At 32.5% G+C, this 14,450-nt stretch overlaps 1 protein-coding gene across 1 annotated transcript in view; it reads left to right on the forward strand.

The window, feature by feature from the left end:
- The window catches only part of LOC129227266 (mediator of RNA polymerase II transcription subunit 12-like protein), an 88,348-nt gene extending 74,926 nt beyond the window's left edge, over nt 1–13,422 (forward strand). The window contains exons 34-40 of the mRNA XM_054861784.1: nt 390–644; nt 2,489–2,605; nt 3,704–3,842; nt 8,269–8,609; nt 12,171–12,255; nt 12,350–12,542; nt 12,890–13,422. Coding sequence (XP_054717759.1) covers nt 390–644; nt 2,489–2,605; nt 3,704–3,842; nt 8,269–8,609; nt 12,171–12,255; nt 12,350–12,542; nt 12,890–13,280 — 1,521 coding nt within the window. The 3' untranslated portion in view covers nt 13,281–13,422. The remainder of the gene's footprint in view (nt 1–389; nt 645–2,488; nt 2,606–3,703; nt 3,843–8,268; nt 8,610–12,170; nt 12,256–12,349; nt 12,543–12,889) is intronic.
- The last annotated feature ends 1,028 nt before the right edge of the window (nt 13,423–14,450 follow it).

Consider the following 14,450-nt stretch of genomic DNA (forward strand, 5'->3'; position numbering starts at 1 on the left):
TCTGTCTTTTTGAGACTGCTGTTAAGTGTGTACCCAGAACTTAAACAAAAACTATCCTATTTTAAGTTGTCAATATTGTTAGGGCATTCTTCTCCAGAAAGTTTAAACTAAATTTTTGACTTTTATTTTTTTTTTGGAAACATCATGTGTATCATTACATCTCCTCTAGAAACAAATTCTTTTGTGCCCTTATAAACTTAGATACTGTAATCCTATTATTATTATCATTATTATTTCAATTTCATTTTTTGTACAATTTATATTCTAGCAAAGCAATTTGCTCAAAATTTCTAGAAAAATCATTTATGCTACTTACTTATTTCTTATTGCTGAATTCTAGTAGCTTTGTTTCTACTTTTTAATATGAAAATAAATGAATGTTCACTTAGGGACTGCAAGTATCTGAGAAACAAAGAGTAAGTCCATGGGATTTATTGGAAGGGCATAAAAACCCTGCTCCACTGTCTTGGTCTTGGTTTTGGGCTGTTCGCATGGAGAGGAAGCCTCTGCGCCATGAAGAAACGCAGCGTCTTCTTCTGTGGCACACACATTCTTTGAAGAAACCTAGTAGCTATTACCTAGAGCCTCCTCCATTACCCGCTGAAGAACTGGAACCAGTTCCAGAAAAGCAGCCACAAGTACTTGTAAGTGTGCCTCATTGTTTGTTTTTTTCTTTTTAAATATGAGAATAACTCTTTTCCTACCTTAATTTATTTTTATTATTTTGCTTTTCTTTTAAGAATAGTTTTGTTTAGTCCTCAAATTCATATAATAAAGAGTAAAAGCTTCGTAAAATTAATCACCAATTAGCTTTTTATATAATTTTAAACAGACCCAAGTGAATTAACTATTCAAAAACTCACTTAGGAAAGTAACTAATTTTGAGTATACAGGGTAAGTTCCATCAAATCCGCCATACAAGAGGGGTCTGATAGAAGAGCCCAAGCGGAGCATAAAATCTCCCATTATCGTGTCCAAACCTTAGCCGTAACCAAGTTATGGTAGATATAAGGAAAATGAGCAAAAAAACAAAATTCTGTGAAAACGACCAATTTCTGAGATTTCTGTAGGACGTACACACAAAATAAGTACATATTTGAAAAGAGCAGACTAAATCCTACAAAATGACACTTTCCCCATCAAGATAGTCACATTTTACAACAAGCTAAAAGCTTTGAAACATTGGACACACTCAGAATTGAAATAGTGTTAAAGTTTTCAACCAAGATTTTCAAAAACAACCGTATGAGTTATCATCGGTCAAATCTACCGAAAACTGGCCCATTTCACTAGCTTTCACATGATACAACAACAAATCATATTGGGCTTCAAGTTCAGCAGAAATTCAGGCTTTTGTTTGAAACAGTAAAAATCTGCATTCAATTAAAAAGGAAAACCAACGAAGAGTCGTACTTTTCTGTTTTAAATATTTCGCTTCATGTAAGCATGTTGCTTTCTTTGTTTAAGAAAATGATATTTTTAATAAAAAATAATAATTTTATCATTTTATAAAGTGAAAAAACGCAAGAGATAACAATAAGTAGAAATAAAAGAAGCATTACTTTTCCATGTTTTTCTCAAAGGAAAAATCAATAATAAAAAAGTTGCTCTAACATCAGTGAGTACATTTAACCAATCTTCAAAATTTACAATCGATGCTGAAATGGGACAAAAACCTGCAAACTGGCTTCTTATGTTTTATATACTTCTTGTTTTAAGAATCCCCAAACAAAGAAGTCCACTGTAGTCAGGTCCGGTGGTCTAGGTGACCAACGAAGGGGTCCCTTACGACCAACCCATTAGGGATACTGTTCAGTCAGAAAATCCCTAACGGCATTTGACGAATGGGTAGGGGCTCAATCATGTTGGAAAATGATTTCCACTGTCTCTGAAACAGGAATAGCATCAATTTCTCCAGGCAAATAATGTTCATTGAACTCTAAATATGTGTTTCCTATTAAGTTACCTCGAAACACGTACAGACCAATCGAATGATCTCCGATTACGCCAAGCCAATCATTTAAGCTGAACCAAGTTCGGAGCAATGAACTTCGGGTTAAAAAAAGGATAAGGTTTTTAGCGTATTGACGCCAATTATGCCAGTTTTGTGATGCCCCCTCTAGTGAACGATGACTCATCGACTAAATGAATACTGAACCAAACATTATAAAGTCTCAATTAATGTTTAAAATGCAAATAACAAGAACTTTATCATTTTATAAGAAAAAAAAATAATGTTTTACGTGCAACAAAATACTACTTTAACTTTCGGCACTATTTTTTTTTCTTGACTGGAATAACCAACATGTGCCACTACATAGTTAAAATATTATCAGATAGGTGGCATTAAAAGCAGAGTAAATATTACAGCATTTCACTTTGCCCCACATTTCCCTACATACTTTTTTAGGGAATGATGTGTAATTTCTCATTGCGTAATAGTTTTAAAATTTGACCATCATTGATCATTATGCCTTTGTTTTTATAGATAGAGGACATAAAGAGAGGAAGAGATACTCCTCTTGAACAATCTCCAAGAGGAAATGCAAAAAAACCAAAACAGCAACAGCGTCGACGTAGAGCTGCTAAGATGGTGAATGGCCAGGTAATACTTTTAAAGAAAAGTTTATTTTTGTTGGAAACTTTTATAACTATTTTATCACTTGTATGCATATGTAATTAAATTATTTGTCATTAATTCCTTTTGCATTTTTTTTTTTTTTTGAAATACATTTAAAGGAAGGAAAATTTAAAGAAAGTGTACAGTTAAAATCTTTCTTCTACCCTCAAAGTTATGTGTTGTAATAAAATCTCAATTCAAATAACGACAACTGTGCGTCAAAGTCCTGTCCTCCAAAGAAAAATAATTTTAATGTAAAAACAAGTACTGCAATTGGAAAAAAAGGAAAACCCTCATCCCTCCAAAATTCTTTTAATATTAAAATACATTACAAATAGAACAAAGCAAATCTCCCCTCCATGGAAAAAAGAATAAGTTCCAATGTGCATTGCATCTAGAACAAGATGAGAATTCTGCTTTCCTAAAAGAAAAAGAAATGATTGAAATGTAAATTGCAATAAGAGCAAAATTGACATCCCCTCCTCTAGGGGGAGAAAAAGTATTCCTCAAAATCGTCGTCCGCTTAAAAAAAGAAATTTAATTGAAACATACATTACAGTTACAGAACAAAATGAAAATACAGCTCCTCCTGTAAAACTTATTTAATTGAAGGATACAATAACAGTTAGGACAAACTTAAAATTCTCTTATCTTGAAGAAAAAATAATTTAATTAAAATGAGCATTACAATATTAGAACAAAATATAACTCCTCTGTCCCCAAATTAAAAAAAAAAAAGTTTAAATATACATTACAATTTGATCAAAGTAAATTTCCCCTTTCTTTTCAAAGTAAAAGAATTTAAATATGAATAACAATCAAATCAAAATAAAAATATCTCGAAAAAAGTAATTAAAATTAAAGTATTTGACAACAGAAAACTTTATTAGAAACCTTAATTTATTTTGAAAAGTAAATAAGGTACCAAATCATCAGCTAAAAGCATGAGCAATGTCACTCTGATCCTGTGATGAAATGGCTTTTACTAGGAAGAAAAATAGGAAAAAGTATTGTTAAAACTGCAAACGCCAGACTGAATTACTGCTCAAAATTTATCGATTTCTTACTTTGGTTTTCCAGCAGCAAGCACATGGTATTCGTCCAGGAATGGGTTTCCCTGATCAAATGATGTATCAACAGGGTCCTCCACAGTCTTGGTACGGTCAGCAACCACCAATGCAACAACCCCCTTATTACTCACCCCAACAGCAACTACCTCCTGGTAAGTTGTCTAAGAAGGTTCTTCTGCCTTTATATAGGAGTTTAGTAAGACCTCATTTGGAGTATGCTCTGCAGTTTTGGTCTCCTTATCTCTGGAAAGATATTTCTGTATTGGAAAGGGTTCAAAGAAGGTCTACTAAAGTAAGGGGACTTTCAGATTTAGATTATGATACCAGACTTAATAGGCTTAATATTAACCCAGTAAATTTAGGATTTTTTGTACCACAAATTTATAATTAAGAAATATTTGCAGAATAAGTTCCTCAGAGCTTGTAGAGTAAATCCTAAAAAGTCCCCTAAGATCACATGTGAGCTTCCATCCAAAATGGCAGATCAAAAGATGGCTGCCTAGTCCTTTTTTTCCCTGTATAACTCAGTCAAAAATTAAGATTTTCCAGGTCTAAAAAAACCTGTATGATATAAAAGTAATACTGTTTCAATATATGCCCTAAAATAATCAATAAAAAAGTTCAAACAATTGTTTTGACATCAAAAGCTAAAATTTCTATTTTCTACTTAATATACAGCAGAACAAATAAGCTACTAAAATAAAGAATTTTTTATGGCATTCTTTTTAAAATATGAACTGCAAAATGATTGATTTATTCCATTTATTGAATAATAAAGTGGCTTTTATTAAATTTCTGAAAGAAATCTTGCTAATTCTAGCTTTGGAATGAGAGTATGATAAGAGAAAAAAAGTGACCTTACAATGAATTTTCAAAAAAAATTCAGAATATTATTTATTTAGTACTTTAAAAACTGACACATATCTTTTTGAAAAGCATGTAAAATATATAAAGAGAAAATAGTAATGAGAGTAAAAATCTAGGGGGAAAAAAACACCAACATTCCATATCATCATCCTCATCTTCAAAACTGTGCACTGAAATTGAAATTTTACATATTTCACCTAAACAATACCTGCAAAACTTGGAACATTAAAGGTGTGCGTTTTCATTGGCGTCTTGATCACAGTCTCACAGGATTACTGTTAATTTGTATATCACAAAACATTAAATGCGGAATTCCTTCGGAGCTTCAGGAAGTGATAAAAGCATTGTAAACAGTCCACCTTCTTTCATGACACATCTCCATTAAATTCGATTCATATTTTCTTTTAAACCACTGTTTTACTTTTGGATAAACACAAAATGGATACTGTGAAACTACTGCTGCACTTGTGGATGGAAGAGCCGCCAGGTTTTAAATTTTAAAGAAGGAGTTTTGGTTACTTCATTTTTATAGTGGTTCATGTCGTAAGATGGTTAGAGAATTAAGTGTTACTCCCACCAAAAAGATGTTTCAGCAACGCTTCTGCAGTTTGGTTGATCTTTTCTGGGTGGATCAAGCTAAAAATTACTGAGCTGTGAGGTCAGAGAAAGCAGTTGGAGATTTTCCTTCAGCAACTTGAAAGCTCAAGATTTACCCTTTCTGAATATAGCTGACAAGGAGTCGGAGTCACATCCTGTGGCTGTGTGGAGCAAAAGAAGAGGATCCTTCAAGGGACCCAAGGCTTCTTGTACTTTCAATAAATTGTTACATTTTTTTTATATTAAAATGATTCGGGGGTAAAAAATACAGTGATGTTCCAGACATACCTCTTTCATTTAGAATTGAGAGCAAATCTGTATCATTACCTATTACTGCGACTGGTCTGGAGCTGTTCTGGCATGGTTTTATTGTAATTGATTTATTAAATTGGCTTCCCTATCCACTTGTACAACAGTCACTCCTCCTAATCAGAAGTAATCCATTACAATTTGAATTAGTCTTGATTTGTTCCCAGAATTCGGCAAAAAGTTAGTCCATATAGTCATTCCCTCTACATTTTCTTCAAAAAGCAGTAGTCTCAGACATTTTCGACTTCACTCTTATTTGTTTCTTCTCAATTTTAGTTGACAATGCATCAGCGTATCCATTATAAAACACTGCTTCGCATAAAGAGAAGTTTTTCTGAAGACACCTGAAGTATTTGAGGCATATGTCTTTTTATTATATGTCTGACTCGTTCCATGCCAATGAGTGCATAGGAAACCTTTCATCTTTAATGCAAAAAGAGATTGGTGGTGAGTGGCTTAACAAAAGGCTCTACTATTTCAATGTCAGCTGCCACGCTTGTGTTTTTCCCAACTAAACAGCGAGGTAGTTGAGGAACTAATTCATATTTGAGATATTTCATAAATTATTGTTTGATTTGAAAACAGCAGTATCCTGGTCAAAAACTGGAAGACTGAAAAGAACACTCATTTCTTAATAAAAACCCCTTTTTCTTCTGAAGTTTAGCTTCCCCAAAAGAACTTCCTAAAGTTGAAGGCAGTTATCTTTCATCGACATTTTTTCCATAGTCACATAATTATATGGACACATACTTTTTAAACAAGTCATTCATGAGTAACTATTTGCTACCTAACATCAAAAAAAATACCATTTTGAGATATATCAATGATCTTTTTATTAAAAAAAAAAGAGATTTTTGAACAATTTTTGACCAATTTCTATCGTTACTGTGAGTGTTTTTTTTTTTTTTTTTTTTAATTCACTTAATGTTACAAAAAAAGGAGCCATTTTACGGTTTATGGTAATTTCAAGAATCTAAACAGATCAGCATTGAGTTTTCACACCGAAAATTTTGCATTTCAGATAAAAAACACAATTTGTAGATCATATATGTTAATAGCTTTTTATGAGGAAATACCAGTAAAACACAAGCACCAATTCAAACACACATAGCATTTTTTAAACTGAAAAATAACAACTATTGAGTAATATATGAGGGAAAATATTTTTAAAAAAATACCACAAAAAATGAAAAAAAGTTATTTATTTTAGTAGCTTATGTGTTCTGCTGCATGTTACATAGAACACAGAAATTTCAGTTTTTGGTGTCAAAACAAATGTTAGAAATTTTTTATTGGTTATTTTAAGTTATGTATCGAAACAGTATTACTTCTAAAGCCTACAGTTTTTTTTAGAACTGAAAATTTTTCATTTTTAATCAAGTCATAAGGTAAACAAAAAGTACTAGGCAGCCATCTTTGATCCGCCATTTTGAATATGAGCTCACATGGGAACTTGGGGACATTTCAGAATTCGTTCTACACATGTTCAGGAACTAATCCTGAAAAATTCAGTTAATTATATTTACTGGGCATATGTATAGCCTGAAGCAAAGAAAAGTCAGGGGGACATGATTCAGTTGTTTAAATTTATCAGAAGGAATGATGTAAATGGATTAAATTTTTGCAGGGAAAGCAGGAGGAAGGGTCATTGTTTTAAGTTATTCAAATCTCAGGCTAACCTGGAAATGAGAAAAAACTACTACTTTAGTAGGGTTGTGGGCACTTGGAACAGCTTATCGAAAGAGGTGGTAATGAGCAAGGGGGTCAATAGCTTTAAAAGGGCCATTGATCTTCATTGGGGACTAATAAATTGACTAGGACCAGCCTAGCTGGGCCCAGAGCCTGTTGCTGTTCTTCACATTTGGATTTGTAAGTATTTTATCTTGTGATAAATAGAACTTCTTTCAAGTATTTAAAAATATGTTATTACAGTCTATGGTTGTTACACCTTAAAAATAGCCAATGAGAATTTGAGTAAAGCATCACCTGATCAAATTTTGCAAGTTAACTGATTTCTTAAGTTAAATAATAGTTTATTGGGAAATGTTTCCTGTAAAGAATGATTGTATTTTCTACCTCAATTGTTTTAAATATGAATGAATAAAATCTTTTCCTTTTATAGACTAAAATAATCTAACAAGTATAAACTTATTTTTCCAGAAAGAAATTTAAAATATGGTTCTCATACATATTGAGGGATGGTGAATCTGATTTTGGGGGTCTAATTTTTCCTATCTTTCTCTTCATTGAGATGTACGCAATTAAAATATAGCATAATAATGGTATATAGTGGACCCTTGTTTCATGCAGGTATATTTTACAAGGATTCGATTCTACCTGGTTTAATATTTGATAGATTTATTTTATTTTACGCAAATGAGTTTTGATTTTACGCAGATGCGGCACTGCAAGATGAAATTTTCCCCTCTTTCAAAATCCAAACTCCTAACATTGCAGATAGAAAGTAATAAACTGTATTTTGGCGTGCTAACAAGCAAGCTTGGGTCACTGGAGGCATTTTTTTTTTTTTTTTTTTTTTGCATTTGGTTCCAGAGCTCTTTCCAAAAGTAAAGTTATTCAACTCGCACAATTCAGAGTTCACTGGAAGAGCTTTTAGAAGCGACAAAACAGAACGAAACTAACAAGGATATCGACATCGATGACACACAACCAAAAGGCTTTCACACTGAACCCTGTTAAAATAATCCAATTTCATTTAAATATTTTGATTTAAATTTTGATTTGTTTGCATAGTTATTGTTCACTATATATAAGAATTGTATTAAAATTTCCTTTTGTGAATAGCAGGTGGACCAAGATTTGAACGTCCCCTTTCTCAGTCCAAACAAGCTTTGAGTTCTATGCTTCGAGCTCGGCATCCGACTACGCAATTCCTACCAGGCCCTGGTGGAACAAACCAGCACCAACCTACAGGTGTAAATACTGGAGCGGGACCTGCTGGGACCTTGCAAGGCAGCATGAGTGGTACACACATGGGTGGCTCTGGACCTGGTGGTCCTATGCCGGGACATCCAGGCAACCATCCTGGTAATACTGGTCCTTCGGGATACACAATGGAAATGCTGCAGAACAGACGCATGTTAAGTATGCGTAATCAACAGCTGGCTGGCAGACAAGGGATTCCGGTATGTCTGGTTTCTTTTTGTAAAATTTGTACTACTTATGTTTGAAGATAAACAATGCTTCAGTGCTAAAAGTTATGAAATATAATGGTAGGATAGTCTGACAAGTAAATAAATACTTAAGCAATTTCATTTTCAGAAATTTATAACATGTAAATATTGACATTTACATGACATTAATTTTTTTAGTTGACGTGTAAGGTAAAGCCACAAATAGTTGTTGGCACATATGAAGATCAAGCTGAAAAGTAAGCATTGAAAATTTAAATGCTATTTTATAATTTTGATTAAAAAAGCATTTAGTTCATTGATTTATGCCTTTTTACTTCAAATTTTAAAATGATTCTTCATTTGCAAAGCTTACCTTTTAGCTTATTCTTTAAAAGTGTCTGTCAACTATTAATGGTTTTGCCTAAACTGTTTGGAAAGGGGAAGGGGTATAATTTTTATGATTCTTCTTCAGGTTCTTTGGATGTTAAAGTGGAAAAGGGTGCTGCAACCCAGTCGATGAACATGTTTAGCTAGTTAACTCAAACTTTTCTAGTTATTTCTTTTTAAAATTGCGTACAAAGCAGTTGGTTACCAATTAATCTAACTACCAAACGGCACGACCTTAAGTGTCACGCATCTGGATGAAATCCTAGATATAGGTCAGTTCGCATTACATATGAACCCTGATAAAGCAGTTTGACTGCATAGGCCCTAGTTCGGCCACAATGGGGGATCCAAAGTTTAGCTCCAGAAAAGCAATGGTTTTTCCTTGGAAATCAAATTTTCTTATCCTATTCTTGCTATTGCATTGCAGTATCACCCAACTGAAAGCATTCACAATGTAGAATCAACTCCCCCGCCCCTACATTGTGCTAACAAGAGAAACGAAAGATGTTAGGAGAACAAATATTGTGCCAAAGCTTCAAGTTCCAAGGAAAACGCTATTGCAGTTCTGGAGCCAAACAAGCATATTTAGACCCTCTTTACAGCCAAGGTAAAGCCAATGCACTCAAACTATTTTACCCGGGCTCATATCTAGTACGAATTGACCTAAATCCAGAAGTTTATCCAGTTTTGTGACCCTCAAGTTTTTGCCTTCTGCACCAGACTGAGTTCCAGTGCTCCAGAATTTCACAATGGCGTTTTCATTGGAATTTGAAACTTTCGGACAGTATTTGTTCTCCCAACACATTTGGCGTCTCTTATCAGTAGTTAGTTAGGAGGAGAGATTTATTTTATGTTGTGAATGTATTCAGTTGGCTCATACTGTAATGCAATTGTAAGAAAAAGAGGGGGGGGGGGGTAATCTCCAATGAAAAACATTGCTTTTTTGGACTCAACTAGCAATTTTTGATCCCTGTTGCAGCCAAACTATGGCCTATGCAATCAAACCGCTTTACCTGGGTTCATATCTAGTGCAAACTGACTTAAATCCAGAAATTCGTCTAGATCTGTGATCTACAAAGTCGTGCCATTTGGTAATAAGAAAAAAGTTTTGCAACCTTTTAAAAAAAGAAACAAACTTTTCATTAACTGTTCAGTCAATCCTTCATATACCATTTGGCTTCCAGAAAGCATTCAAAAAATGTTTGAATAGTGGATGCTGCTTTTTTAAATTAGCTAATCCTCTTATCTGTAGGACTGGGAACAGAAACTGCATATCTTTCTAAATAAGATCACTGTAAAAACTTTGAAAGCCTGCTTCTCCCTTTTTATTTTTCAAAATTTTTTTAGAGTATTTGAAATTCTCTAGAGAAATATTATTTCTGCACTGCTAAACCGTAGCTAATGGTAGTAATTTTTGTAAAAAGTTCTTTCTATCCCTGAAGCATATGAAAGCATAATTTTTGAATATTTATGCATCATTTTATGAAAATATAATGCAACATAGTTGAGTCATGTCAGGATTTTATTTTGATCACATAATTACTTTATTCCAGTAATAAAGCAAAATGTATTAATTTTGTTATCAAAATGCTCTCATACTATTGTATTATAGAGTTGACTATATAATGATTCAAGTACACTGAAACCTCTCTAACCAACCACCTCTATTCCATGTCCACCTCTCCAAAGAACCAAAATTTGATGGAACTGAATTCTCCTTAATTAGTTCATTGCTAACGTATCCTCCAAATTCCTTTCCCCCTTGAAATGCCCACATTTTCTTTCTAATAAATAAATAAATAAATAAATAAATAAGAAAATAAAGGGGCGGGAGGCACTTTTGTGACTTTGCAATTGAATTTCTATACAATCATAAAATCAGTTTGTGGGGTTTTATTTGTGTGTGTTTGTAATGTACAGTCGGATCCCGCTACAACACGATCCGACTTACGCGAAATGGCTATAACGCGAATTTTTCATGGGTAATGAATTTTTTAATGCAGACACAAATTACTCGCTTGCAACATGAAATTTTTCGGAAAAGAGCAGCGGAGAGTTAGTGGGCTATGGTTGACACTAAATATTGGTTTTGTGAATAGACTTTCATCCCTTTAGCATCACTGAAAGTGGAAGTTCACCCACTGTATTAGCCTAAACAATGCTTTGCTTTAGTTGATACAAATAACCGCTCCGATTCTTAACTTTTTTTTTTTCATTTTGCTTATGAATGTTGAAGAAATACAGTCTGATAACATTCTGATCGCGCTGCATAAACCTTCTTCATTTTTTAAATTATAAATATATTTACTATATCTATACTGTTAAGTGCTATAATAATGCTGTAGTGTACATACTGTAAGTACCATACTGCTTTATTTTAAGTTTCTCTCCTCCATTAATCATTGATTTTTGGCTAAATTACAAAATTTTATGTCAAATAATAACGCCTTTTCTAAAATACAGAAAAAGTCGGTTATTTGTAAAAGATACTGCAGTATATAGTTAATAAATGGTTGGAAACAATATGAAGGGTGTTTACAAACGTCTGAAACAAATGGGTATGCTTATAAAAAATTGCTAAACATACCTTGTTCCACAACACGAAATTCCGACTTACGCGAGGTGTCTTGGAACGCATCCCTCGCGTAAGTCGGGACTCGACTGTGTAGATAAATAATAGTATCCCCTTGAAAACCTATACACTATGATTAAGAACCTTTTTCTTAAAAAATCCTCTAGAAAGTTTACAGAAACGTGAGATAAAGCAGTTATTCCACTTCTGATTGCACTTCTTCCCTCTCTTTACTTAATTAAGACTTAACATTTTTCTGTATTTCTGAAATTAAAAAAAAAAAAAACTGCCAACTATTTTACTTTTATTTTAATGAATAAAAATAAGTATAGAAAGTCTGAAAATACGAAATGTCCAACTGCAGTTGCTTTTTAGAAACAAAGTAAAAAGGTATTTGTTAAAGTTTTTGTTAAAATACATTAAATTCTTTCCTGTTATAGCACTTGAAGTAGGTGATAAACAATATTATTGACTTAGTTAAAGCTACCTCCCTTAGCGGCTTATTTTTGCGGGAACCAGTGGTGGTCGGTTTAAAGAGGTTTCACTGCATTTACAGTTTAAGAAAATATATTTTTGCTGTTAATGCAACATTCTCTCCTATCATTATTTTGTAGAGTGGACCAGGTGGACCGATGTATCCTCATGGAATGCAAGGTAATTCAGCACCGACTGCTCCTCTTCATCATTTGCCACCTCAGAGTAAGAAAATTCATTTATTTGTGCGTTACCATGCAAGTCATTCTTTCTTTTATTTTTCATCATTTATTTATTAATTTTCCAACTCTCTTCAAAGGCATGAATCAAGGTTTTGGAAATTATGGAGGTTCAAATATGCAACCAAATGCTGGAATGATGGAATCGAGAAATTCTTCCATGATCCCATCTAGTTTCAATCAGTCTTATGCAAACCCACAGACTGGTCCAAGCATTATGGGACCAAACACCATTCGCAATCAACAAGGACAGTATATGCCACAACCTAACCGGTTAGTACTTCATTTTTCTTGTGCTTTCTAGAATGTAGTTTAGAAATTTGACATTATACAGTTGAACCTGTACAGAGGTGAAAAATATTGTACATTAAAACGTTTTTTTTAAAACTCAGTATAGATAGCATTTTATGAGTAAATGTTTTTGTAAATCTAATATGATGTAGTTTTTTGTTTGGTTTACAAAATTTTGTGGATCTTAGATTTTGTAAATCAACTACTGATGCTTTTCTTTAGCAAATGAGTTTATCATATACTCTGTATCTTTGACATGTATCTTTTGAAAGTAATTTTAAACTTTTTTCAAGAGATCCACAGATTTATGTTATTTTTATTTCCTGTAGACCTCAATATGGCATGGGACAAGCAAGTATGCAAGCACCCAATGTGACGGTCAGTCAAATGGGGGGTGGATCCCATTTACCAGTATCGGGTTCCCAAATGGTTCAGAATACTGGTGGTAGTTACGGCAACCAGTCCAATCCCCAAACAATGTCGGGCATGTCTGGCGGGCCCTCTAATCATATGCACATGCAACAATTGTGTCAGCAACAGCAGCTAATAGCCATGCAGAAGCAACAGCATCAGCAACAGCACCAGCAGCAACACCAGCAGCAGCACCAACAACAGAATGCAGCTCTTGTTGCTCATTTGAGGCAAATGAATACGAATAACCCAGGCCCTCCTCATCCTCAACAACAACACCACCCATATCATCAGCCAGGACCATATTGAAATAAATCTTTAAAATGAATTTTAATATAATATTGAGTACTCTTCCCATAAGCTATTTAAATCTGAAGTGTGTCAAAATGATCAAAATTTTATACTTTAAATTATATTTTATAGAGAGTATATGAAGGCACAAAAGGTCTAAAAAAATAAATATGTGCTAAATATTAAAATAATTTTTATAAAATTATAAGTAGTGTCAGAAAATTTCTGAAGTTTATCCTTTGTTTTAATGTAATATGTTTTATTCATATGTATTTTAAAAATGGAACTAGATTTTATAATTTCTTATTATGTGAATTGTACCATCTCATTATATACTGAATTTTATCTATTGTTTCAATATTTTATTATATTTTTTATTTCCAAATTTAATTCAAAATTTATTCAATTAAGATTAATAAACATCTTATTTATTTTATTAAAATGGAATTCAATTCCATTCCTAGTGAAATTGTAGTAAAATTCTTAGTTTTCAAAATGTTTGAGGAAATTTATGCTTTTCTCTGATGTTATTGGGGTGGAGAAATCCAAAGAATGTTTTAGCTGAAATATTTTACAACAATATTTAGAACTCAAGTCTTGTGAATTCTTGAAGGTAAATGATGCATGAAAATCAATTTTTAAAATGTTCATATTTAACTTTAAAACTAAATGCAATATTTTTATCTAGGTTTTTTTTTATGTTGCTTAAATAAGTGGTGAAATTAGTATTTAATTATGAAAATTCTTTATCTAGGAGCTGTGTGTTCATTAAAAAGTCGAGAAATTATTTCAATTGTTTAAACATTAATAAAATCATTGGTTAAACATTTGGTTAAACATTAATAAAATCATAGCATTCTTTTCCTAGGAAAGCTTATAACTTGATTCGTGTACTCATGTTAAATATCTTCCCCTTTCACACTATTGTTTTCTTTATTATTGTTTGTTAATGGATTTAAAATTAAAGCTTTGTAAAAAGAATTCAAATATTATATTATAAATTAATTTAATATACTATTCGAATTTAATGTACTATTTGAATATTCATTAAAAATTCGTTTAGTTTTTATAAAATATCATTTTTAGAATTAGTGCTGTATATTTTGTAAATAATTGTTTTTGTTTGCCTTTCTTCCAAAAAGAAAGAAAAAAAATCTGCCTCATTGTTTGTGATTAGTTATTTGTGTT

This window comes from Uloborus diversus, chromosome 8, assembly GCF_026930045.1.
Source record: "Uloborus diversus isolate 005 chromosome 8, Udiv.v.3.1, whole genome shotgun sequence".
NCBI classification, from domain to species: Eukaryota; Metazoa; Arthropoda; class Arachnida; order Araneae; family Uloboridae; genus Uloborus; species Uloborus diversus.